A 26,899-nucleotide genomic window follows, 5' to 3' on the forward strand; every position below is an offset into this window, starting at 1 on the left:
GTCAGTCCAGTTCAAGTTTATTTAATGAAAACCTTGACATTCATATTGTACAAATACAAATCATACAGTTGTCTGAATTATCTAAAAGATACATTGTACAAATTGTAACCATAACTAGTGATGTGTGAAAGAAATGATTGGATTTGATTACATTGCAAGATATCAAAAACCGCAATGCTTCAGTTTTTTGAAATAAAAATGGAACATACTCCAATCCTGCCTTTTTATTGTCAAGTCAACATTTGCTTTGCTCTTCCCAAACTGCACTTGCATAACAGCCAATATTGACTGTTGGCCAATGTATGAGACACAGATCGCACCCATTTGGCCTTGTTTGTTTAGGTACTGCAGTGTGGAATGGTAGGCTGGGTTGTTAGTTGTGAGCGTTGGTCTGTCTGGGCGTGTTGGCTTGACTCTCACTGGCCTCACTGGAAAGATAATCAAGCTCATCACTCTCTTCTGGTCCTCGGCATTGTGGGTTCATCTCAGCATCTGAAATATCAATATATATATTTATAAAAAAATACAAATATTTTTATTTATTTATATTTATATTAAAACAATATATATAAATATATATTTGTATTTTATTTATTTTTTTATAAAGTGATTTTGTCATCCCATAAACCAGATAGAAACACAACAGCTGTTGAGCATACTGACAATAATACATACTTTGACTTGTAGTCAAATAAGCTATTTGCACCATGACAAGCACAGTTAGGGAGTTGAATGTAAAGGAAAGGTCAGATCACGGAAAGAAAGAGCAGCTTACAAATATCTGAGGAAAAAAGCTCGCCGGTCTGTATTCTGCCTTCGTCATAGAGCGCCATCTTGTGAAGGAAACGCTCTTTGCACGTATTTACAACTAGTCCATGGCAGGGCAAGCCTGGCAGAGAGAGAGAGACCATGTTTCCTAACAGGTCAGATAGACAGTGGTGGGTAAGGGCAGAGGTCCACAACTCCAGGCCACGAGAGATGTAGTCAGTGTTGTTTTTAGTTGCTGCCCCATTTAAAGTCAGTGACTAGTTTAGACCTGGGAAACCAGGGATGTGTTACTTCAGAAGGACACATCGTTTTGCAAAAGAAAAGATATGAATGGACAAGTCTAGGTAGTCTCTCCCCGTTTCATTCCACTTTCTTCCCTTTTGTGCCAATTACAAATTACACTGTCCTTACTGTTACTGAGTATTTTTATTTTACTGATGTAAAATGTTACTAATATAACTAGAGTAAACTATCACTGAAATAACAGGACTGTTACTAGAGTAAACTATCACTGAAATAACAGGACTGAAGTAAACTCACTGAAATAACAGTACTGTTACTAGAGTAAACTATCACTGAAATAACAGGACTGTTACTAGAGTAAACGATCACTGAAATAACAGTACTGTTACTAGAGTAAACTATCACTGAAATAACAGGAAACTCACTGAAATTACTAGAAATAAAGGACTGATCACTGAAATAACAGTACTGTTACTAGAGTAACACTATCACTGAAATAACAGGACTGTTACTAGAGTAAACTATCACTGAAATAACAGGACTGAAGTAAACTCACTGAAATAACAGTACTGTTACTAGAGTAAACTATCACTGAAATAACAGGACTGTTACTAGAGTAAACTATCACTGAAATAACAGGACTGAACTAGAGTAAACTATCACTGAAATAAATGTTGTTATGGTCAATGGAATGTTGTTATGGTCTGTTACTAATGAATGTTGTTAAAATGTATGCTGACTCACTGAAATAACAGGACTGAAAATAACAGTAAACTATCACTGAAATAACAGGACTGTTACTAGAGTAAACTATCACTGAAATAACAGGACTGTTACTAGAGTAAACTATCACTGAAATAACAGGACTGTTACTAGAGTAAACTATCACTGAAATAACAGGACTGTTACTAGAGTAAACTATCACTGAAATAACAGTACTGTTACTAGAGTAAACTATCACTGAAATAACAGGACTGTTACCAGAGTAAACTATCACTGAAATAACAGGACTGTTACTGAAGAAGGCTATTTGACAACTCTTTCCATCCCTGCTGATGAACATGACCCAAAAGGTGTGTTTTAACGGGCACTGACGGAGTAAAACTAAAATCCACAATGACTGCAGCCCTCATGGAGTTGAACTGTGCACCCTACCCCTGGGCTCTGAGACAACTAATCCTCTTACCTGACGCTGAGCACGGGGACCTGGAGCGTAACTGTCTGGCTGGTGAAGACCAACCACACGGCATGGAGGTCTGGGGGTCTGATCGGGTGTCACTGTGGAGGAGCTGAGAGGGAGGAGGACAGTACTGGGAATAACCTTGGCTCTCATCTGATTCACATGGACCAAGGAAGGACGAGGAGGAGGAGGAAGGAGGGAGGACCGAGGACGGGTGAGGCGAGATCGAGTAGGGGTGTGGAGGGCAGTGGTAGGTGTCTTCCAGTGGACCCACTTTTGACAGAACGTCTGTTAGGCAGTCTATACATGAGTCTATGGATGATTGAGGAGGTTTGGGGAAGGACTGTTGAGAAGGAGAAGAAGAGGAGGATACGGCTTCGTCTGAGGCCTTCAAACTGGTATGGATGTCTTGAAGCGCCTGGAACACCTAGGAGTCACGTCACAATTAGGGTTTTGAGTCAAGTCCATTTCAACTCAGGAAGTACACTGAAATTACAATTCTCTTCAATGCTTTTCAACGAGGGAAATTGGAATTCGGATTTACTTTCTGAATTGACTGTAATTTAAATTTAATTGAGCCTGGTCACTTGTTTAAATTCACATGGTGACAAGTATTACCTCTGTCATGGGGGGCCGTTTCTTCCCCCGGGCCTCCAGACAGCGACAGGCCAGAGTAGTCAGATCCAGGGAGCCCTGTGGGGCTGGAGAAGAGGAGCTCGGACCTGCCGTACAAACCCTGGATGAGCTAGAAAGAGAGCCTCCCATCAGTCTGGGGTCCAGGTGCTTCTGCCAGATATGTGTAGCGGCTGGAGGAATACTAGACAGTTCCTGGGTCACTTTCTCTGAAGTCCTCTTTGACCTCCCTCTGACCTGATGACCTCCGTCGTCTTCAACCTCCTTCACCAGGTCTTTCTGAAGAGGTAAATTATACAAGACGTTAAGTTTTTTTTTTTTTAACCGCCAGACATTATAACATTATACGGGTTACAGAACATCTGATCGGTCGTGTCAGTGTGACTAGTGGTTCATGGGTTCTTTTATTTTCTCTCGCAAGGAACAGAGATTAGAGTCTCAACTGCGTCACCCTCACCAGGTAGACAGCTTTGGATTGGCTGTGGTCCACTTCTAAAGCTCTACGACCAGTCAGAGCCTCCAGCAGCACCTGAGGAAGAGAAGACAAGGTGATTGTGTGACATCACATCTACCAGGTCATTGAAACAGTAGTTTTGGTGGGCATCTATGTTGTGTGTATCTGTAGGTCTGTGAGCATCGCATAGTACAGTAGTACAATAGTAGAGTAGAGTAGTACATTAGTATTGTAGTATAGTACAGTAATATAGTAGTATAGTACAGTAGTACATTAGTATTGTAGTATAGTACAGTAATATAGCAGAGTAGTACATCAGTATAGTATAGTAGTATAGTACAGTAATATAGTAGTATAGTACAGTAATACAGTAGTATAGTACAGTAATATAGCAGAGTAGTAGAGTAGTACATCAGTATAGTATAGTAGTATAGTACAGTAGTACACTAGTATAGTAGTATAGTACAGTAATACAGTAGAGTAGCACAGTAGTACATTAGTATAGTGGAGTAGTATAGTAGAGTAATATAGTAGTATAGTACAGTAGTACATTAGTTTAGTAGAGTAGTACATCAGTATAGTAGAGTATTAAAGTACAGTAATAGGGTAGTATAGTACAGTAATATAGTAGTATAGTACAGTAGCATAGTACAGTAGTACATTAGTATAGTAGTACAGTAGAGTAGCACAGTAGTACACTAGTATAGTAGTATAGTACAGTAATATAGTAGTATAGCACAGTAGTACACTAGTATAGTATAGTAGTATAGTACAGTAATATAGTAGAGTAGCACAGTAGTACATTAGTATAATGGAATAGTATAGTACAGTAATATAGTAGAGTAGTATAGCACAGTAGTACATTAGTATAGTAGAGTAGTATAGCACAGTAATATAGTAGTATAGTAGAGCAGTGTGGTACAGTAGTACACCAGTATAGTATAGTAGTATAGTGCAGTAATAAAAAGTAGTATAGTACTACATTAGTGTAGTAGAGTAGTATAGTACAGTAATACAGTAGAGTAGCACAGTAGTACATTAGTATAGTACTATAACACAGTAGTACATAAGTATAGTAGTATAGTACTATAGCACAGTAGTACATTAGTATAGTAGTATAGTACTATAGCACAGTAGAACATTAGTATAGTAGTACTATAGCACAGTAGTACATTAGTATAGTAGTATAGTACTATAGCACAGTAGTACATTAGTATAGTAGAGTAGTATAGTACAGTAATACAGTAGAGTAGCACAGTAGTACATTAGTATAGTACAGTAATATAGTAGTATAGCACAGTAGCACATTAGTATAATAGAGTAGTATAGTACAGTAATATAGTAGTATAGTACAGTAGTACATTAGTATAGTACAGTAATATAGAGTAGTATAGTACAGCAGCAAATTAGTATAGTAGTATAGTACAGTAATATAGTAGTATAGTAGAGCAGTGTGGTACAGTAGTACATCAGTATAATATAGTAGTATAGTGCAGTAATATAGAGTAGTATAGCAGTACATTAGTATAGTAGAGTAGTACATTAGTGTAGTAGAGTAGTATAGTACAGTAGTACATCAGTATAGTATAGTAGTATAGTGCAGTAATATAGAGTAGTATAGCAGTACATTAGTATAGTAGAGTAGTACATTAGTGTAGTATAGTAGTATAGCACAGTAGTACATTAGTATAGTAGAGTGGTATAGTACAGTCGTAAATCAGTATAAGAGTATAGTACCGTAATATAGTAGTATAGTACAGTAATATAGAGTAATATGGCACAGTAGTACGTTCGTATAGTAGTATAGTACAGTAGTACATTTGTATAGTAGAGTACTATAGTACAGTAGTACACTAGTAGAGTAGAGTAGTATAGTACAGTAATACAGTAGAGTAGCACAGTAGTTCATTAGTATAGTGGAGTAGTATAGTACAGTAATATAGTAGTATAGTACAGTAGCACATTAGTATAGCATATAGTATAGTGCAGTAATATAGTAGATGAGTAGAGTAGTATAGTACCGTAGTATATTAGTATAGTAGAGTAGTATAGGACAGTAATATAGTAGAGTAGTATAGTACAGTAGTACATTAGTACAGTTCAGTAGTACATAGTAGAGTAGTATAGTAGAGCAGCATAGTACTGTAATATAGAACAGTATAGTACATTAGTATAGTACAGTAATAGTAGAGTAGTAGAGTAGTACATTAGTATAGTACAGTAATATAGTACAGTAGTGCATTAGTATAGTGGAGTAGTATAGTACTATAGTACAGTAGTACATTAATATAGTAGAGTAGTATAGTACAGTAATACAGTATAGTAGCACAGTAGTTCATTAGTATAGTGAAGTAGTATAGTACAGTAATATAGTAGTATAGCACAGTAGTACATTAGTATAGTATAGTGCAGTAATATAGTAGATGAGTAGAGTAGTATAGTACCGTAGTACATTAGTATAGTAGAGTAGTATAGTACAGTAATAAAGTATAGTAGTATAGTACAGCAGTAAATTAGTATAGTAGTATAGTACAGTAAGATAGTAGTATAGTAGAGCAGTGTAGTACAGTAGTACATCAGTATAGTATAGTAGTATAGTGCAGTAATATAGAGTAGTATAGCAGTACATTAGTATAGTAGAGTGGTATAGTACAGTAGTAAATCAGTATAATAGTATAGTACAGTAATATAATAGTATAGTACAGTAGTACATTAGTATAGTACAATAATAGAGTAATATGGCACAGTAGTACGTTCATATAGTATAGTAGTATAGTACAGTAAGATAGAGTAGTATAGTACAGTAATATAATAGTATAGTACAGTAGTACATTAGTGTAGTATAGCACAGTAGTACATTAGTATAGTACAATAATAGAGTAATATGGTACAGTAGTACATTAGTATAGTACAATAATAGCACAGTAGTACATTAGTATAGTACAATAATAGAGTAATATGGCACAGTAGTACATTAGTATAGTACAATAGAGTAATATGGCACAGTAGTACATTAGTATAGTACAGTAGTACATAGTAGAGCAGCATAGTACTGTAATATAGAGCAGTATATTACATTAGTATAGTAGAGTAGTATAGTACAGTAATAGTAGAGTAGTAGAGTAGTACATTAGTATAGTACAATAATATAGTACAGTAGTACACTAGTAGAGTAGAATAGTACAGTAATATAGTAGCGTAGTATAGTACAGTAGTACATTAGTATAGTACATTAGTACAGTACAGTAGTACATTAGTATAGTACAGTAGTACATAGTAGAGTAGTATAGTAGAGCAGCATAGTACTGTAATATAGAACAGTATAGTACATTAGTATAGTACAGTAATAGTAGAGTAGTAGAGTAGTACATTAGTATAGTACAGTAATATAGAGTAGTATAGTAGAGTGTTATAGTAGAGTAGTAAAGTACAGTAATATAGAGTAGTATAGCAGAGTGCTATAGTAGAATAGTAAAGTACAGTAATATAGTAGAGTAGTACACAAGTATAGTATAGTAATACAGAGTAGTATAGTAGAGTGTTATAGTAGAGTAGTATAGTACATTAGTATAGAACAGTAGTACATTAAGATCGAATCCCAGAGCTGACAAGGTAAAAATCTGTCGTTCTGACCCTGAACAAGGCAGTTAACCCCACTGTTCCTAGACCAGTTAACCCACTGTTCCTAGACCAGTTAACCCACTGTTCCTAGACCAGTTAACCCACTGTTCCTAGACCAGTTAACCCACTGTTCCTAGACCAGTTAACCCACTGTTCCTAGACCAGTTAACCCACTGTTCCTAGACCAGTTAACCCACTGTTCCTAGACCAGTTAACCCACTGTTCCTAGACCAGTTAACCCACTGTTCCTAGACCAGTTAACCCACTGTTCCTAGACCAGTTAACCCACTGTTCCTAGACCAGTTAACCCACTGTTCCTAGACCAGTTAACCCCACTGTCCCTAGACCAGTTAACCCACTGTTCCTAGACCAGTTAACCCCACTGTCCCTAGACCAGTTAACCCACTGTTCCTAGACCAGTTAACCCCACTGTCCCTAGACCAGTTAACCCACTGTTCCTAGACCAGTTAACCCACTGTTCCTAGACCAGTTAACCCACTGTTCCTAGACCAGTTAACCCACTGTTCCTAGACCAGTTAACCCACTGTTCCTAGGCCGTCATTGAAAATAAGAATTTGTTCTTAACGGACTTGCCTAGTTAAATAAATGTAAAATAAATTAGTATAGTAGAGTAGTATAGTACAATAGTACATTAATACAATAGAGTAATGTAGCCCAGTACAGTAGTATACTATTATATACTACTAGGCTACTGTATAATAGTGTAGTCCAGTGTGTGCTTTCCTCCTACCACTCCAAAGCTGAAGATGTCAATGGCTACTCCCAACGCGCCTGTTTTGAGGTATTCGTCAGGTAAGTACGCCTGTGTTCCTCTCACTGTCTTGGTATAGGCTACCGTGGTGGTTCTACCAGCGGACCTACTGCTGGGGCTACAGCAGAACCGGGCCAGGCCAAAGTCTCCCAGCTTAGGTTCCATGTGCTCGTCTAGTAGGATGTTAGAGCTGGAGTGGGATTGATCAAAAAAAGAAAACCAGCATTTAGGATCAACGCAAACTTCAGTTATTTCGTGTGCCAAGTTGTCCTTCAAAAATGTCAGAGCGTCAGCTGTGGATCTGTCATCACCTGGTTAATCTTCTAGAGGCTAATTTCTCATTTGAAAGACGAGATAGAGAATTAATATGGTAGTAAGAAATGATGGGGACAAAGGTATGATTCAGTCAACAGAGCAGCCAACCTCTTGCCTGGTGACTCAGCCTGAATATAACAGAGCAGCCGACCTCTTGCCTGTTGACTCAGCCTACCTCTTGCCTGTTGACTCAGCCTGAATATAACAGAGCAGCCTACCTCTTGCCTGTTGACTCAGCCTACCTCTTGCCTGTTGACTCAGCCTGAATATAACCTCTCTTGCCTGTTGACTCAGCCTACTCACTCAGCCTGAATATAACAGAGCAGCCTACCTCTTGCCTGGTGACTCAGCCAACCTCTTGCCTGGTGACTCAGCCAACCTCTTGCCTGGTGACTCAGCCAACCTCTTGCCTGGTGACTCAGCCAACCTCTTGCCTGGTGACTCAGCCAACCTCTTGCCTGGTGACTCAGCCAACCTCTTGCCTGGTGACTCAGCCAACCTCTTGCCTGGTGACTGCCTGACTCAGCCAACTCAGCCTACCTCTTGCCTGGTGACTCAGACTCAGCCACTCACCTCTTGCCTGGTGACTCAGCCAACCTCTTGCCTGGTGACTCAGCCTACCTCTTGCCTGGTGACTCAGCCTACCTCTTGCCTGGTGACTCAGCCTGAATATAACAGAGCCTCTTGCCTGTTGACTCAGCCAACCTCTTGCCTGCCTGACTCAGCCAACTCAGCCTGAATATAACAGAGCAGCCTAACTCTTGCCTGGTGACTCAGCCGACCTCTTGCCTGGTGACTCAGCCTGAATATAACAGAGCAGCCTACCTCTTGCCTGTTGACTCAGCCTGAATATAACAGAGCACTCAGCCAGAGCCTCTTGCCTGGTGACTGACTCAGCCTGGTGACTCAGGCCTCTTGCCTGTGACTCAGCCTACCTCTTGCCTGGTGACTCAGCCTACCTCTTGCCTGTTGACTCAGCCAACCTCTTGCCTGGTGACTCAGCCTACCTCTTGCCTGGTGACTCAGCCAACCTCTTGCCTGCTCAGCCTGCCTGGTGACTCAGCCAACCTCTTGCCTGTTGACTCAGCCAACCTCTTGCCTGTTGACTCAGCCACTCACCTCTCTTGCCTGTGACTGAATATAACAGAGCAGCCTCACTCAGCCTGAATATAACAGAGCAGCCTACCTCTTGCCTGGTGACTCAGCCTGAATATAACAGAGCAGCCTACCTCTTGACTGCTCAGCCTACCTCTTGCCTGGTGACTCAGCCTGCCTGACTCAGCCAATATAACAGAGCAGCCAACCTCTTACCTGCTCAGCCTACCTCTTGCCTGGTGACTCAGCCTGAATATAACAGAGCAGCCAACCTCTTGCCTGTTGACTCAGCCAACCTCTTGCCTGTTGACTCAGCCAACCTCTTGCCTGTTGACTCAGCCAACCTCTTGCCTGTTGACTCAGCCAACCTCTTGCCTGTTGACTCAGCCAACCTCTTGCCTGTTGACTCAGCCAACCTCTTGCCTGTTGACTCAGCCAACCTCTTGCCTGTTGACTCAGCCAACCTCTTGCCTGTTGACTCAGCCGGAATATAACAGAGCAGCCTACCTCTTGCCTGGTGACTCAGCCTGAATATAACAGAGCAGCCAACCTCTTGCCTGTTGACTCAGCCGGAATATAACAGAGCAGCCAACCTCTTGCCTGGTGACTGACTGAACTAGCTAGCTGGGAAGGGCTCATCAGGACGGCTGACTAAACTAGCTAGCTGGGAAGGGCTCATCAGGACAGTTGATTAAACTAGCTAGCTGGGAAGGGCTCATCAGGACGGCTGACTAAACTAGCTAGCTGGGAAGGGCTCATCAGGACAGTTGATTAAACTAGCTAGCTGGGAAGGGCTCATCAGGACGATTGACTAAACTAGCTAGCTGGGAAGGGCTCATCAGGATGACTGACTGAACTAGAGCTAGCTGGGAAGGGCTCATCAGGACGGCTGAACCTAAATCCATTCGTCTCCACAACTCTCAGCTGCTCGAAATATGGTCATCAGTTTGGGCACCAGGCGTTTCTGTACAGCCTCTCCCTCCTAGAATACGTTTGTGTGACTTCAAAATGGAGGGGCGTTGTACCAAAATGCATCAGTGATTGGATCGTCTTTGACAAATCGAACCAATCAGAATATCAAAGTTGACAACACCGAGTAGGCTGTCTCTGGCCCAACCCATCTGTGTCTGGGAACAGAATGTGTTCATATTCTAGAAATCATCTGGGGAGGAAGGCAAATCCAGATGAACGATGGAAAAAGAAAAGGTCAGTTTGCTGAGCGATGTGGATGGGTAGCCAGGTAAAGCCTACCTCTTGATGTCTCCATGTATGAGCTGCGGAGAGGAGGAGTGGAGGAACTGAATGGCTCTGGCTGTGCCCAGCAACACACTGACACGCTGAGGCCAGAAGAGGGCAGCACTGGCCTGTGGGAGAGGCACACACACACACAGTCAACACATACCAACAACACATATATTCCAGGTTCAATACTTGTGTCATGTCCTCCTTTCTCATAGTTTAATAAGCTGTCCCGATAGCAGTCCCCGTCCGTCCCGATAGCAGTCCCCGTCCGTCCCGATAGCAGTCCCCGTCCGTCCCGATAGCAGTCCCCGTCCGTCCCGATAGCAGTCCCCGTCCTTCCCGATAGCAGTCCCCGTCCTTCCCGATAGCAGTCCCGTCCGTCCCGATAGCAGTCCCGTCCTTCCCGATAGCAGTCCCCGTCCTTCCCGATAGCAGTCCCCGTCCGTCCCGATAGCAGTCCCCGTCCTTCCCGATAGCAGTCCCCGTCCTTCCCGATAGCAGTCCCCGTCCGTCCCGATAGCAGTCCCCGTCCTTCCCGATAGCAGTCCCCGTCCTTCCCGATAGCAGTCCCCGTCCGTCTCGATAGCAGTCCCCGTCCGTCTCAATAGCAGTCCCCGTCCGTCTCAATAGCAGTCCCCGTCCGTCTCAATAGCAGTCCCCGTCCGTCTCAATAGCAGTCCCCGTCCGTCTCAATAGCAGTCCCCGTCCGTCTCAATAGCAGTCCCCGTCCGTCTCAATAGCAGTCCCCGTCCGTCTCAATAGCAGTCCCCGTCCGTCTCAATAGCAGTCCCCGTCCGTCTCAATAGCAGTCCCCGTCCGTCTCAATAGCAGTCCCCGTCCGTCTCAATAGCAGTCCCCGTCCGTCTCAATAGCAGTCCCCGTCCGTCTCAATAGCAGTCCCCGTCCGTCTCAATAGCAGTCCCCGTCCGTCTCAATAGCAGTCCCCGTCCGTCTCAATAGCAGTCCCCGTCCGTCTCAATAGCAGTCCCCGTCCGTCTCAATAGCAGTCCCCGTCCGTCTCAATAGCAGTCCCCGTCTGTCTCAATAGCAGTCCCCGTCCGTCTCAATAGCAGTCCCCGTCTGTCTCAATAGCAGTCCCTGTCTGTCTCAATAGCAGTCCCCGTCTCTCAATAGCAGTCCCTGTCTGTCTCAATAGCAGTCCCCGTCTCAATAGCAGTCCCCGTCTGTCTCAATAGCAGTCCCCGTCTGTCTCAATAGCAGTCCCTGTCTGTCTCAATAGCAGTCCCTGTCTGTCTCAATAGCAGTCCCTGTCTGTCTCAATAGCAGTCCCCGTCTCTCAATAGCAGTCCCCGTCCGTCTCAATAGCAGTCCCCGTCCGTCTCAATAGCAGTCCCTGTCTGTCTCAATAGCAGTCCCCAGTCAATGTTCCCTGTTTCTCAAAGATAGTCCCCGTCCGAATAAATCAGTCCCTGACCTGGTTGTAGCAGTCCCTGTCCATCTCAAGATATAGAGCAGACAGTAGGTCTCTCAATAGCAGTCCCACAAAGTCTCAATAGCAGTCCCCGTCTCAATAGCAGTCCCTGTCCGTCTCAATAGCAGTCCCCGTCCGTCTCAATAAGTCCCCGTCCTCTCAATAGCAGTCCTATTGTCTGCATCCCTGTCTGTCTCAATAAGCAGTCCCTTTTCAGATGTTTTTTTAAAGATATGAAGAATAAAAAACTGACCTGGAGTGCACTGGTCTTCAGAGAATAGGAGGAAGAAAGAGCAGACAGTATGGGCAGAGTCCAACACAGTAGCCCACAAAGTCTACAATGTTGGGATGTCTGTATCTGGGAGGGGAAAGGCAGAGTTGTTTTGTTCGCTGCTAAACCTACAACAGAGCCTATTGTCTGCATCTTACAATGAAGAAGACACTTTTCAGATGTATTTTTTTCAGGGGATAAATCGTACAGATGGAGCAGCACTTTGTTCAACAATAGGAGGAAGAAACAGAGCATATGGGCAGAGTAAAGATGACCTGATTGGCAGAGTAAAGATGACCTGCTTGGCAGAGTAAAGATGACCTGCTTGGCAGAGTAAAGATGACCTGCTTGGCAGAGTAAAGATGACCTGCTTGGCAGAGTAAAGATGACCTGCCTGGCAGAGTAAAGATGACCTGCTTGGCAGAGTAAAGATGACCTGCTTGGCAGAGTAAAGATGACCTGCTTGGCAGAGTAAAGATGACCTGCTTGGCAGAGTAAAGATGACCTGCTTGGCAGAGTAAAGATGACCTGCTTGGCAGAGTAAAGATGACCTGCTTGGCAGAGTAAAGATGACCTGCTTGGCAGAGTAAAGATGACCTGCTTGGCAGAGTAAAGATGACCTGCTTGGCAGAGTAAAGATGACCTGCTTGGCAGAAGACAAACTAACCACAGCAGACCAGCAGAAGACAAACTAACCACAGCAGACCAGCAGAAGACAAACTAACCACAGCAGACCAGCAGAAGACAAACTAACCACAGCAGACCAGCAGAAGACAAACTAACCACAGGTTCTTGATCTCTAGCTCCCTCTTGAGTCATTTGTGTCTTAATTATTTCATCACAGTATACTTAAAGCATAAAACAAGCTCAGTAGCCTACATATAGTTGATTTGATTAAAACACATATGGTCTGTCTATATATAGAAAAATATAAGTTTTATATCTTTATGTTTGAAGCCTGAAATGTGGCAAAAGGTCGCAAAGTTCAAGGGGGCCGAATACTTTCGCAAGGCACTGTATATGGAAAATATACGTTTTTAAACATTTTGACCAGTCGAAAGAACACGACTCTTGATTGACAAAGATTTTCTTTGGGGGGGAGGAGGGGCAGCTCTATTTTCTACACAGATAACTTCTTAGAAAAGAGAGAAAGACAACCAAGAGGAATGGAACGAGGTTGAAGTGAGATGCCAGAGATAAAAGTAGGAGTGGTTCTAAGACTGTCAGCTTACTGTGATAGCTTCTCCACCTCGGTCTTGAAGCTCTCCTTCACTACGCTCCAGTCTAGTGGAGAGTTCTACAAAGGGAATACAAGATCCAATATAAACAAAAAAGCATTTTACTGACTTTCAATATAAACAAAAACACATACACACATACATACATACACACATACACACATACATACATACAAGCATTTTATTGACTTTACATTTACATACATACATACATACATACATACATACATACATACATACATACATACATACATACATACATACATACATACATACATACATACATACATACATACATTACATACATGCATACATACATACATACATACATACATACATACATACATACATACATACATACATACATACATACATACATACATACATACATACATACATGCATACATACATACATGCATGCATACAAGGTTACATACATGCATACATGCATGCATACAAGGTTACATACATGCATACATGCATACATACAAGGTTACATACATGCATACATGCATACATACAAGGTTACATACATGCATACATGCATGCATACATACATACATACATACATTCATACATACAAATACATACATACATACATACATACATACATACATACATACATGCATGCATACATTTATACATGCACATGCATGCATACAAGGTTACATACATGCATACATGCATACATACAAGGTTACATACATGCATACATGCATGCATACAAGGTTACATACATGCATACATGCATACATACAAGGTTACATACATGCATACATGCATGCATACATATTCATTCAAATGACATTTACTGACCAGTTGAAACAGAAATAATAACGAAGCAATCAGCAGTTGACATTTATACCAAGCAGTGTCTGAGAAAGGCCCGGGAATATTCCAAGAAGACTAAAGCCACCCCAGCCATGGACTATTCTCTATTACAGTCTTGCTGTATCGGAGTATCAGGTCCCGGAACAACAGGCTCCAAGACATCTTCTATCTCCAAGCCATAAGACTGGTGAACAGCTAACTGACGGTGGCTCACCCTCACCTACGGACGACCTGACGATTACACACTCTCAGGTCTCTATTCACACTCACAATGTTACTCTCGCATGCGCACCCACGGTGCTGTTATTATTTATCCTGCTGACCAGTCACTTTTACCCCTGCCTAAATATACTATACAGTGCAGTGGGAAAGTTCAGACGCCTTTTCCACATTTTGTTACATTACAGCCTTATTTTAAAATGGATTCAAAATATATATGTTTTCTTCAATCTACACACAATACCCCATAATGACAAAGCAAAAATTGGTTAAGACATTTTTGCAAATTTATTACAAATTTATTACAAATAAAAAAAACATGCCTTATTTACATAATTATTCAGGCCTTTTGCTTTGAGACTCGATATTGAGCTCAGGTGCATCCTGTTTACATTGATCATCCTTGAGATGTTTCTACAACTTAACTGGAGATCACCTGTGGTAAATTCAATTGATTGGACATGATTTGGAAAGGCCCACACCTGTCTATATAAGGTCCCACAGTTGATAGTCCATGTCAGAGCAAAAACCAAGCCATGAGGTCGAAGGAATTGTCCGTAGAGCTCCAGGACAGGATTGTGTCGAGGCACAGATCTGGGGAACCTTCCAGAAAGAGAACCATATCTGCAGCACTCCACCAATCAGGCCAGACAGAAGCCAGAGTGGCCAGACAGAAGCCACTCCTCAGGAAAAGGCACATGACAGCCCGCTTAGGGTTTGCCAAAAGGCACCTAAAGGACACTCAGACCATGAGAAACAAGATTCTCTGGTCTGATGAAACCAAGATTGAACTCTTTTGCCTGAATGCCAAGCGTCACATCTGGAAGAAACCTGGCACCATCCCTACAGTGAAGCATGGTGGTGGCAGCATCATGCTGTGGGGGTGTTTTTCAGTGGCAGGGACTGGGAGACTAGTCAGGATCGATGGAAAGATGAACGGAGAAAAGTACAAAGTTCCTTGATGAAAACCTGCTCCAGAGCACTCGATCTCAAGACTGGGACAAAGGTTCACCTTTCAACAGGACAAGGACCTTAAGCAGACAGCCAAGACAACGCAGGGGTGGCTTTGGGACAAGTGTCTGGAACGTCCTTGAGTGGCCCAGCCAGAACCCGGACTTGAATCCGATCGAACATCTCTGGAGACCTGAAAATAGCTGTGCAGCAACGCTCCCCATCCAACCTGACAGAGTTTGAGAGGATCTGCAGAGAAGAATGGGAGGAACTCCCCAAATACAGGTATGCCAAGTTTATAGCATCATACCCAAGAAGACTCGAGGCTGTAATCGCTGCCAAAGATGCTTCAACAAAGTACTGAGTAAAGTGTTTGAATACTTATGTAAATATGATTTATTTGAATAAATATGCAAAAGTATAAAACCCTGTTTTGTGATGTCATTATGGGGTATTGTGATGTCATTGGGGTATTGTGATGTCATTATGGGGTATTGTGATGTCATTATGGGGTATTGTGATGTCATTATGGGGTATTGTGATGTCATTATGGGGTATTGTGTGTAGATTGAGGAGGGGGGGGACTACTGAATCCATTTTAGAATAAGGCTGGAAAGTAACAAAAATGTGGAAAAAGTCATAGGATAGGATTCAATTCTCAATCAATTTGACCAGCTATGAAACAAAACGTCAGAAATATTTTGTAAACAGCTACTGTAGCATTTATTTTACTATAAATGTGATCATACTTGACCATTTTTATTCACAAATGAGAGTTAAATGCTCACACTGTGGAGCCCTGATTTACAAATTTTCCATATGCACAAAAAGACCATTTTGAGCACAAATTAGTTTACATCCCTGTTAGTGAGCATTTCTCCTTTGCCAAGATTACCCATCCACCTGACAGGTGTGGCATATCAAGAAGCTGATTAAAGTATGCTCATTACACAGGTTCACCTTGTGCTGGGGAGACCAAGGACAATAAAATGTGCAGTTGTCACAACACATTGCCACAGATGTCTCGAGTTGAGGGAGCGTGCAATTGACATGCTGACTGCAGGAATGTCCACCGGAGATGTTGCCAGAGAATTGAATGTTAATTTCTCTACCATAAGCCGCCTCCAACGTTGTTTTAGAGAGTTTGGTAGGATGTCCAACCAGCCTCACAACCGCAGACCACATGTATGGCGCCGTGTGGGCGAGTGGTTTTCGGACGTCAACGTGAACAGAGTTCCCCATGGTGGCGGTGGGGTTATGGGTAGGCATAAGCTACGGACAACTAACACAATTGCATTTTATTGAAGGCACCGTGACGAGATCCTGAGGTCCGTTTGTCGTGCCATTCATCCGCCGCCATCACCTCATGTTTCAGCATGATAATGCACGGTCACAAGGATCTGTACACAATTCCTGGAGGCTGAGAATTTCCCAGTTCTTCTATGGCCTGCATACTCACCAGACATGTCACCCATTGAGCATGTTTGGGATGCTCTGGATCGACGTGTACGACAACATTCCACAGGCCACAATCAACAGCCTGATCAACTCTATGCAAAGGAGATGTCGCGCAGCATGAGGCAATACCGACTGGTTTTCTGATCCACACCCCTATTTTTTTATCTGTATTCCTAGTCATGTGACTTCCATAGATTAGGGCCTAATTCATATTTAAATTGACTGATTTCCGTTAATGAACTAACTTTGAAATTAATGAACTAACTCAAGTCAAATCTTTGAAATGATTTCATGTTGCGTTTATATTTTTGTTCCGTGTAGTGGACTGTTCTGAGTCATAAGTGTATTGAAATGATTTAGGAACTGTGACCAATGGGAGAGGAGTGTGGCCAATGGGAGAGGAGTGTGGCCAATGGGAGAGGAGTGTGGCCAATGGGAGAGGAGTGTGGCCAATGGGAGAGGAGTGTGGCCAATGGGAGAGGAGTGTGACCAATGGGAGAGGAGTGTGGCCAATGGGAGAGGAGTGTGGCCAATGGGAGAGGAGTGTGGCCATTTATCTTATTTTGCACCGACCCCTCCTTTCCCAGGAACATTCTGATCATATAACTGAAGAATCAGAAGAACTGTATTTTCACATTTGATCATCAACAAATGTGGCAAAAAGTACAGTAAATGTAAACTCGCCGGTTTATTCGGCTCCTACAGACGGTGAGGCACGTAGTCGCGGTTTGAAATATAAAGCATAGAGGCACTCAGTTCCTGTTCGATTAAATGTTAGATAGATAGAAGAGACCTAAGAGACGTTGAGCGCCGTGCTCAACGCGCGGCCGATCCAATATCTTTAGAAAACGTCCGCCCTCCCGGGCTTTTCACACACGACAGTGTCTAGGGATTTACCCAGAATGGTGCGACAAACAAACAACATCCAATCAGCTGCAAGTCCTGTGGGTCGAAAACAGCTCATTGATGAGAGGTCGAAGGTGAATGGCAAGAATCGTGCAAGATAAACAGACGGACCGGACCGCAAACAGACAAATAACGGGTCAGTACAACAGTGTTGTGCAGAACGGCGTCTCAGAACGCACAACTCGTCTGTCCTGGTCACAGATGGGCTATAGCAGCTGTAGACGTCCACACCGGGTTCCTATCAGAGACAAACACATCGTCTGGAACCATGACAACGAGTTCAGTTTACTTGAGTGGCCTGCACAGTCCCCAGACCTCAACCCAATGGAGCCTCTTTGGTATGAGAGATGTATAACAGGCTGTTCGCAGCATGAATGTACCGCCGTCCAAGCTGCAGCAACTTGTAGAATGAAGAACTCAGGCTGTCCGACAAGTGTAAAATGCACGTACAAAATCAACAGTGTAATGTTTCAATTCAGTCTTGTGTCAAGAAGACTGTTGTGTCCTCACCCCTGGTCAAATACATGTTTTTCCCATAATGTACAAACTATTCTCTTTCAATTGATGGTTATGGTTATGCATTTTCATATTTCTATAAGAAACATTTAAATGTAGCCTTATCCGTATAGGCCAATTCTCAACGAGTATAAAATCATTTAGAGATATTCTACTCTCTTAACAGTCGATATTGACCACGGCATTGTTGAGAAAGACCTGGTAAGTAAGCATTTCCTTTCAACAGTTTTACACACATTTTTACCCTGTTAACAAATACTTTTGATTTGATAGGAAACATTTACACCCCGAGATATATTGCCAGGGTTGACAGTCATCAAGATCTATTTATATCAACCATCTTCCTCTATGATGATGAAGAGGACCGAGCAGTCCAAAAGTCGCATACCTCCTTCAGTTTCTTGACAGCGAAGTCGGTGCTCCTCATGGTAGCCCGGTACACATGTCCAAACCCCCCCTCTCCAATCTGCTTGGCATGGGAGAAGTCCTCTGTTCCTCTCTGGACTTCCTCAAACGGCCAACACATGGCACTGACAGCAGGGGACCTCTGGAGATGGACCACTGATGAACAACAACACTTTATTCATACACTTTCAGCTTTGGTATCAACCCCTTAATGAAAGATACAGACACCCACAGACACCCACAGACACCCACAGACATCCACAGACACCTACAGACATCCACAGACACCTACAGACATCCACAGACACCCACAGACACCTACAGACACCCACAGACACCCACAGACATCCACAGACACCTACAGACATCCACAGACATCCACAGACACCCACAGACATCCACAGACACCTACAGACATCTACAGACACCTACAGACATCTACAGACATCTACAGACATCCACAGACACCTACAGACATCTACAGACATCCACAGACACCTACAGACACCCACAGACACCTACAGACATACAGACACCGGTGTCAGTAACTACTACTACTACTACTACTACAGTAACAAACTACTACTACCGGTGTTAGTAACACTACTACTAGAGTAACAAACTACTACTACTACTACTACTACCGAGTAACAACTACTACTACTACAGACACTACTACTACGGTGTTAGTAACAAACTACTACTACTACTACTACTACCGGTGTTAGTAACCGTGAACTACTACTACTACCGGTGTTAGTAACTAACTACTACTACTACCAGTGTTAGTAACCGTGAACTACTACTACTACCGGTGTTAGTAACCGTGAACTACTACTACTACCGGTGTTAGTAACCGTGAACTACTACTACTACCGGTGTTAGTAACCGTGAACTACTACTACTAACGGTGTTAGTAACCGTGAACTACTACTACTACCGGTGTTAGTAACCGTGAACTACTACTACTACTACTACTACTACTACCGGTGTTAGTAACCGTGAACTACCACTACTACCGGTGTTAGTAACCGTGAACTACTACTACTACCGGTGTTAGTAACCGTGAACTACTACTACTACCGGTGTTAGTAACCGTGAACTACTACTACTACCGGTGTTAGTAACCGTGAACTACTACTACTACCGAGTAACTAACTACTACTACTACCGGTGTTAGTAACCGTGAACTACTACTACTACTACCGTGTGTTAGTAACCGTACCACTACTACCGAACTACTACTACTACCCATGAACTGTTTAGTAACCGTGAACTACTACTACTACTGGTGTTAGTAACCGTGAACTACTACTACTACTACTACTGGTGTTAGTAACCGTGAACTACTACTACTACTACTACTGGTGTTAGTAACTGTGAACTACTACTACTACTGGTGTTAGTAACCGTGAACTACTACTACTACTACTACTGGTGTTAGTAACCGTGAACTACTACTACTACTACTACTACTACCGGTGTTAGTAACCGTGAACTACCACTACTACTACTACCGGTGTTAGTAACCGTAACTACTACTACTACTACCGGTGTTAGTAACCGTGAACTACTACTACTACCGGTGTTAGTAACCGTGAACTACTACTACTACCGGTGTTAGTAACCGTGAACTACTACTACTACCGGTGTTAGTAACCGTGAACTACTACTACTACCGGTGTTAGTAACCGTGAACTACTACTACTACCGGTGTTAGTAACCGTGAACTACTACTACTACCGAGTAACTACTACTACTACCGGTGTTAGTAACCGTGAACTACTACTACTACCGGTGTTAGTAACCGTGAACTACTACTACTACCGGTGTTAGTAACCGTGAACTACTACTACTACTACTACCGGTGTTAGTAACCGTGAACTACTACTACTACTACTACTACTACTACTGGAATGAATAGTCATTGTGGAGACCACCGGGCTTCCAGAGAAATACAACTGTTCTAAATATATATGTGTGTCAGTTCTGTTTTATTGTTTCGCTCTAGAACCATTTCCGGGAGTCAACTATTTCATTCTGCTTTTTACGTCTGAATCTTTTAAAAAACGCGTCTAACAATAGTTCTCTCTCATACCGGCTCCTCGTTCAAAGGCTGCGTTTACACAAGCAGCCCAATTATTGGCAAAAAATTCAATCTGATCTGTCAAGACTGAAAAAAGGGTTTTTTATGAAAATACACTGATTATACAAAACACTAAGAACACCTGCTCTTTCCATGACAGACTGACCAGGTGAATCAAAGCTATGATCCCTTATTGATGTCACTTCAAAATCGGTGTAGAGAGACGGGTTAAAGAAGGATTTTTAGGCCATGAGACATGACTTGTGTATGTGTGCTATTCAGAGTGCGAATGGGGCGAGACAAAACTTCCTTCGAACATGGGTATGGTAGTAGGTGTCAGGCGCAACGGTTTGTGTCAAGAACTGCAACGCTGCTGGGTTTTTTCACACTCAACAGTTTCCCCCGTGTGTATCAAGAATGGTCCACCACCCAAAAAGGACACCCAGCCGACTTGACACAACTGTGTGAAGCATTAGAGTCAACATTAGCCAGCATCCCTGTGGAACGCTTTCGACACCTTGTAGAGTCCCTGACCCGACGGATTAAGGCTAATGTGGAGGCAAAAGGAGGTGCAACTCAATATTAGGAAGGTGTTCCTAATGTTTGGTAAAGTCGGTGTACATTTGATTGATTGATTGCTACTTAATGGCTTCCGTCACCTGTTGGTCTACAAACTCCCCTCTGTGGTCCTGTGATTTCAGCCCTGAGGGTGGAGGGCCAGGTTTGGGCAGAGACCTCAGTCCTGGAGGGAGAGAAACAGCCAGAGTAAAGGTGGAGAACAGACTGCCACCTGATCTGATAGCACAGCACTTTAAACTGGGTTTACATGGATCGATGATCGCACTGAAAAATATAATAGAAGACGTTACACATGCAATGTTATGAACATATTAGAATCAATATAACAGAGATCCTATAAACAGAGAAACACAAAGATCCTAAAACAGAGATCCTATAAACAGAGAAACACAAAGATCATAAAACAGAGATAAACACAGATCCTATAAAAAACAGAGATCCTATGAAAAACACAGATCCTATAAAACAGAGATAAACACAGATCCTATGAAAAACAGAGATCCTATAAACAGAGAAACACAAAGATCCTAAAACAGAGATCCTATAAACAGAGAAACACAAAGATCATAAAACAGAGATCCTATAAACAGAGAAACACAAAGATCCTATAAAAAGAGATAAACACAGATCCTATAAAAAACAGAGATCCTATGAAAAACACAGATCCTATAAAACAGAGATAAACACAGATCCTATGAAAAACAGAGATCCTATAAACAGAGAAACACAAAGATCCTAAAACAGAGATCCTATAAACAGAGAAACACAAAGATCATAAAACAGAGATCCTATAAACAGAGAAACACAAAGATCCTATAAAACAGAGATAAACACAGATCCTATAAAAAACAGAGATCCTATGAAAAACACAGATCCTATAAAACAGAGATAAACACAGATCCTATGAAAAACAGAGATCCTATAAACAGAGAAACACAAAGATCCTATAAAACAGAGATAAACACAGATCCTATAAAAAACAGAGATCCTATATGTAATTCTACGGTGAACAAAATATGATAAGACGTTATAAGCCTGTGTTATTACAAGCAGCGTGAAATCTTGTAAGAAGTGTTCTAATAATCAGTTGTTGTAAAGCACACTGTGAGCGGCGATTAAATGAGACCATACCAGGTGGAGAGTAAGCCTTAGTGGTCAGAGTGTTGGTAGGATGGACTTTAGGAGGTGGGTTGAAGAGATGAGATGGAGGAACAAGAGGCTCCAGTTGAACCTGCGACGGAGCAGCAAGTGGAGTGGAAGAGGGCCGTAGTCCACTGGGCTTCCCTACAGTAAGACAACAGCAGCCATTACACAGCTGTCTTACAGAAGCATCCATTATAGAGAACAATGATTCACTAAAACCTTGGACCTGGGCTTCTTTACTGATACCCGCACGCGTCCCTCCCCCGTCCTTCCGTCCACACACGCGCGCCCCCCCGTCCGTCCGTCCGTCCACACACGCGTCCCCCCGTCCTTCTGGCCACACACGCATCCCCCGTCCACACACGCGTCCCCCCGTCCTTCCGTCCACACACGCGTCCCCCCGTCCTTCCGTCCACACACGCGCCCCCCGTCCTTCCGTCCACACACGCCCCCATCCTTCCGTCCACACATGCCCCACACGTCCTTCCGTCCACGCACGCCCCACACGTCCTTCCGTCCACGCACACGTCCTTCCGTCCGTCCGTCCACACACACACGTCCCGTCCGTCCTTCCACACACACACGTCCCGTCCGTCCCCCGTCCACACACACACACGTCCCGTCCGTCCCCCGTCCACACACACACGTCCCCCCGTCCGTCCACACACACGCGTCCGTCCCCCCGTCCACACACACACGTCCCCCTTGTCCACTCACGCGTCTCCCTGTCCCCCCGTGCTTCCGTCCGTCCCACCGCCCACTCACGCGTCCGTCCACGCACGCCTTCCTCTGTCCGTCTGTCCCCGCACGAGTCCCGCCATCCCCCGTCCGTGCCGCCATCCCCCGTCCGTCCCCCTTGTCCACTCACGCGTCCGTCCACACACGCGTCCCCCCCGTCCGTCTATGCACGCACACGTGTCCGTCTGTCCCCAGGTCTGTCCCCAACTCACAGTTCAAGATGATATCTCTAGCTCTTAACAGCTGCAGCCTGTCCAGTACGTTCAGTAGTTCTCCGACTGTTCCATTCCTTTGAGCCCAGTGATTCATCACCCAGTCTGTCCGTCTCTCTCTCCTCTCGGCCAGACGCCTGTCAGTCTGGTCAGTCAACACATGAGACGCTGCCATGGAGGACAAATGGTATAGAAATCAATCGTTGTTTAGAGATCAAATCACACCATAATGCAATTTAGTTACAGTCAGCAGCACTAATGTTGTCAGCTCGGTTCTTCCTGATCAGGAGAAACTCTGAATGGTATTTACAGGGTCATACTGGAGGACCCAGAGTTTATTCCTTATTAGATGATGTACCCAGGAAAAACTTTGGGTACCGCTCACTATGCACCCAGCTAGTTAACCGCTCACTAGGCACCCAGCTAGTTAACCGCTCACTAGGCACCCAGCTAGTTAACCGCTCACTAGGCACCCAGCTAGTTAACCGCTCACTAGGCACCCAGCCCACTAGGCACCCAGCTAGTTAACCGCTCACTACGCACCCAGCTAGTTAACCGCTCACTACGCACCCAGCTAGTTAACACTAGGCACCCAGCTAGTTAACCGCTCACTAGGCACCCAGCTAGTTAACCGCTCACTACGCACCCAGCTAGTTAACCGCTCACTACGCACCCAGCTAGTTAACCGCTCACTACGGCACCCAGCTAGTTAACCGCTCACTAGGCACCCAGCTAGTTAACCGCTCACTAGGCACCCAGCTAGTTAACCGCTCACTAGGCACCCAGCTAGTTAACCGCTCACTACGCACCCAGCTAGTTAACCGCTCACTACGCAGCACCCAGCTAGTTAACCGCTCACTAGGCACCCAGCACCCAGCTAGTTAACCGCTCACTAGGCACCCAGCTAGTTAACCGCTCACTAGGCACCCAGCTAGTTAACCGCTCACTAGGCACCCAGCTAGTTAACCGCTCACTACGCACCCAGCTAGTTAACCGCTCACTAGGCACCCAGCTAGTTAACCGCTCACTACGCACCCAGCTAGTTAACCGCTCACTACGCACCCAGCTAGTTAACCGCTCACTACGCACCCAGCTAGTTAACCGCTCACTAGGCACCCAGCTAGTTAACCGCTCACTAGGCACCCAGCTAGTTAACCGCTCACTAGGCACCCAGCCAGCACCCAGCTAGTTAACCGCTCACTACGCACCCAGCTAGTTAACCGCTCACTACGCACCCAGCTAGTTAACCGCTCACTAGGCACCCAGCTAGTTAACCGCTCACTAGGCACCCAGCTAGTTAACCGCTCACTAGGCACCCAGCTAGTTAACCGCTCACTAGGCACCCAGCTAGTTAACCGCTCACTAGGCACCCAGCTAGTTAACCGCTCACTACGCACCCAGCTAGTTAACCGCTCACTAGTTAACCGCACTACGCACCCAGCTAGTTAACCGCTCACTAGGCACCCAGCTAGTTAACCGCTCACTACGCACCCAGCTAGTTAACCGCTCACTACGTACCCAGCTAGTTAACCGCTCACTAGGCACCCAGCTAGTTAACCGCTCACTAGGCACCCAGCTAGTTAACCGCTCACTAGGCACCCAGCTAGTTAACCGCTCACTAGGCACCCAGCTAGTTAACCGCTCACTACGCACCCAGCTAGTTAACCGCTCACTACGCACCCAGCTAGTTAACCGCTCACTAGGCACCCAGCTAGTTAACCGCTCACTAGGCACCCAGCTAGTTAACCGCTCACTAGGCACCCAGCTAGTTAACCGCTCACTAGGCACCCAGCTAGTTAACCGCTCACTAGGCACCCAGCTAGTTAACCGCTCACTAGGCACCCAGCTAGTTAACCGCTCACTAGGCACCCAGCTAGTTAACCGCTCACTAGGCACCCAGCTAGTTAACCGCTCACTAGCACCCAGCTAGTTAACCGCTCACTACGCACCCAGCTAGTTAACCGCTCACTACGCACCCAGCTAGTTAACCGCTCACTACGCACCCAGCTAGTTAACCGCTCACTAGGCACCCAGCTAGTTAACCGCTCACTAGCACCCAGCTAGTTAACACCCCCAGCTAGTTAACCGCTCACTAGGCACCCAGCTAGTTAACCGCTCACTAGGCACCCAGCTAGTTAACCGCTCACTAGGCACCCAGCTAGTTAACCGCTCACTACGCACCCAGCTAGTTAACCGCTCACTAGGCACCCAGCTAGTTAACCGCTCACTACGCACCCAGCTAGTTAACCGCTCACTACGCACCCAGCTAGTTAACCGCTCACTAGGCACCCAGCTAGTTAACCGCTCACTAGGCACCCAGCTAGTTAACCGCTCACTACGCACCCAGCTTTGTGCCCCTGGCTATCTGTAATGATGTCTGAGTGTTGGAGCCCCTGGCTATCAGTAATGATGTCTGAGTGTTGGAGTGTGTCCCTGGCTATCTGTAATGATGTCTGAGTGTTGGAGTGTGTCCCTGGCTATCTGTAATGATGTCTGAGTGTTGGAGTGTGTCCCTGGCTATCTGTAATGATGTCTGAGTGTTGGAGTGTGCCCCTGGCTATCAGTAATGATGTCTGAGTGTTGGAGTGTGCCCCTGGCTATCTGTAATGATGTCTGAGTGTTGGAGTGTGTCCCTGGCTATCTGTAATGATGTCTGAGTGTTGGAGTGTGCCCCTGGCTATCAGTAAATAAAAATAAATAACAAAAAAATAGTGCAGTCTGGTTTGCTTAATATAAGGAATTTGAAAAGATTTATATTTTGACTTTTGATACTTAAGTATATTTAAAACCAAATATTTTAGAGTTTTACTCAAGTAATATTTTCTGTTAAAAAGGTACTTTTACTCAAGTATGACAACGGGGTACTTTTTCCACCACTGTTACATATTCCCTTAAAATAACTTGGCTTGAAAAGGGAGAAAAACGGGGTAATAATGTATTTGTCCACTTTGAGATGACGTAGTCAGTGTGTGTATATATATATATATATAAATAAACTTTATTGAATGACAACAGGAACTTCACTGAAGAATCCCTACTGTTACCAAATCTCTTGACGAGGGGGGAGTCCCCATGCCGCACAACCGAAACACATCATGCTGTTATTACTAACACATTTTGTGACGTTTTTTTAATGTTTTACATCAGCAAGGGCTTTTTTTAAATTTATTTTTTACGTCTGTTTCGGTCGAAATACGTCCTTTCAACTTGGTACTTATACTAGTGAACTAAGCATCGTTTATGAAACTATATTTAAATGTCGGTCAGTGGCATTTCTTACCGAATCTGTCCCAGTCCACATCGGAGATACTGTCCATAACAAGGGAGAAGTCGCACAGCACAACTGGTGGCAACTTGTACAAGTAGACCTTACTGATATCCCAGGACGACATCTTTTAAAACCTTGCTAGCGAGCTCGCTGTAACATTTTTGTTCTGATGTTTCAAATTCACTACGGTCACGGTGATATATAAATATATATATATAAATCGGTTATTCAATAAGTTATTTCCCTGCTTTCAATATGCCTAGAAACTTCGCTATCGCCAGCAAGCGGAACTTCCTCGTCAGCCACGCCCCCCACCCCACGTG

The 26,899-nt window shown here is 44.0% G+C and overlaps 1 protein-coding gene across 1 annotated transcript; it reads right to left on the bottom strand.

The window, feature by feature from the left end:
- irak1 (interleukin-1 receptor-associated kinase 1) lies at nt 1-26,899 on the bottom strand. Its single transcript, XM_046364687.1, has 16 exons — nt 26,589-26,899; nt 23,309-23,476; nt 22,347-22,499; nt 21,296-21,378; nt 18,644-18,706; nt 18,534-18,611; nt 13,259-13,323; nt 12,055-12,113; nt 11,759-11,808; nt 10,333-10,445; nt 7,651-7,861; nt 3,282-3,353; nt 2,810-3,103; nt 2,198-2,618; nt 776-889; nt 1-492 (listed from the first exon to the last, which is right to left on the bottom strand). Exons 1-16 carry the CDS (start codon nt 26,698-26,700, stop codon nt 374-376), a joined length of 2,175 nt encoding a protein of 724 aa, XP_046220643.1. The 5' UTR covers nt 26,701-26,899; the 3' UTR covers nt 1-373.

The sequence above is a fragment of the Oncorhynchus gorbuscha genome, linkage group LG10 (assembly GCF_021184085.1).
Source record: "Oncorhynchus gorbuscha isolate QuinsamMale2020 ecotype Even-year linkage group LG10, OgorEven_v1.0, whole genome shotgun sequence".
NCBI classification, from domain to species: Eukaryota; Metazoa; Chordata; class Actinopteri; order Salmoniformes; family Salmonidae; genus Oncorhynchus; species Oncorhynchus gorbuscha.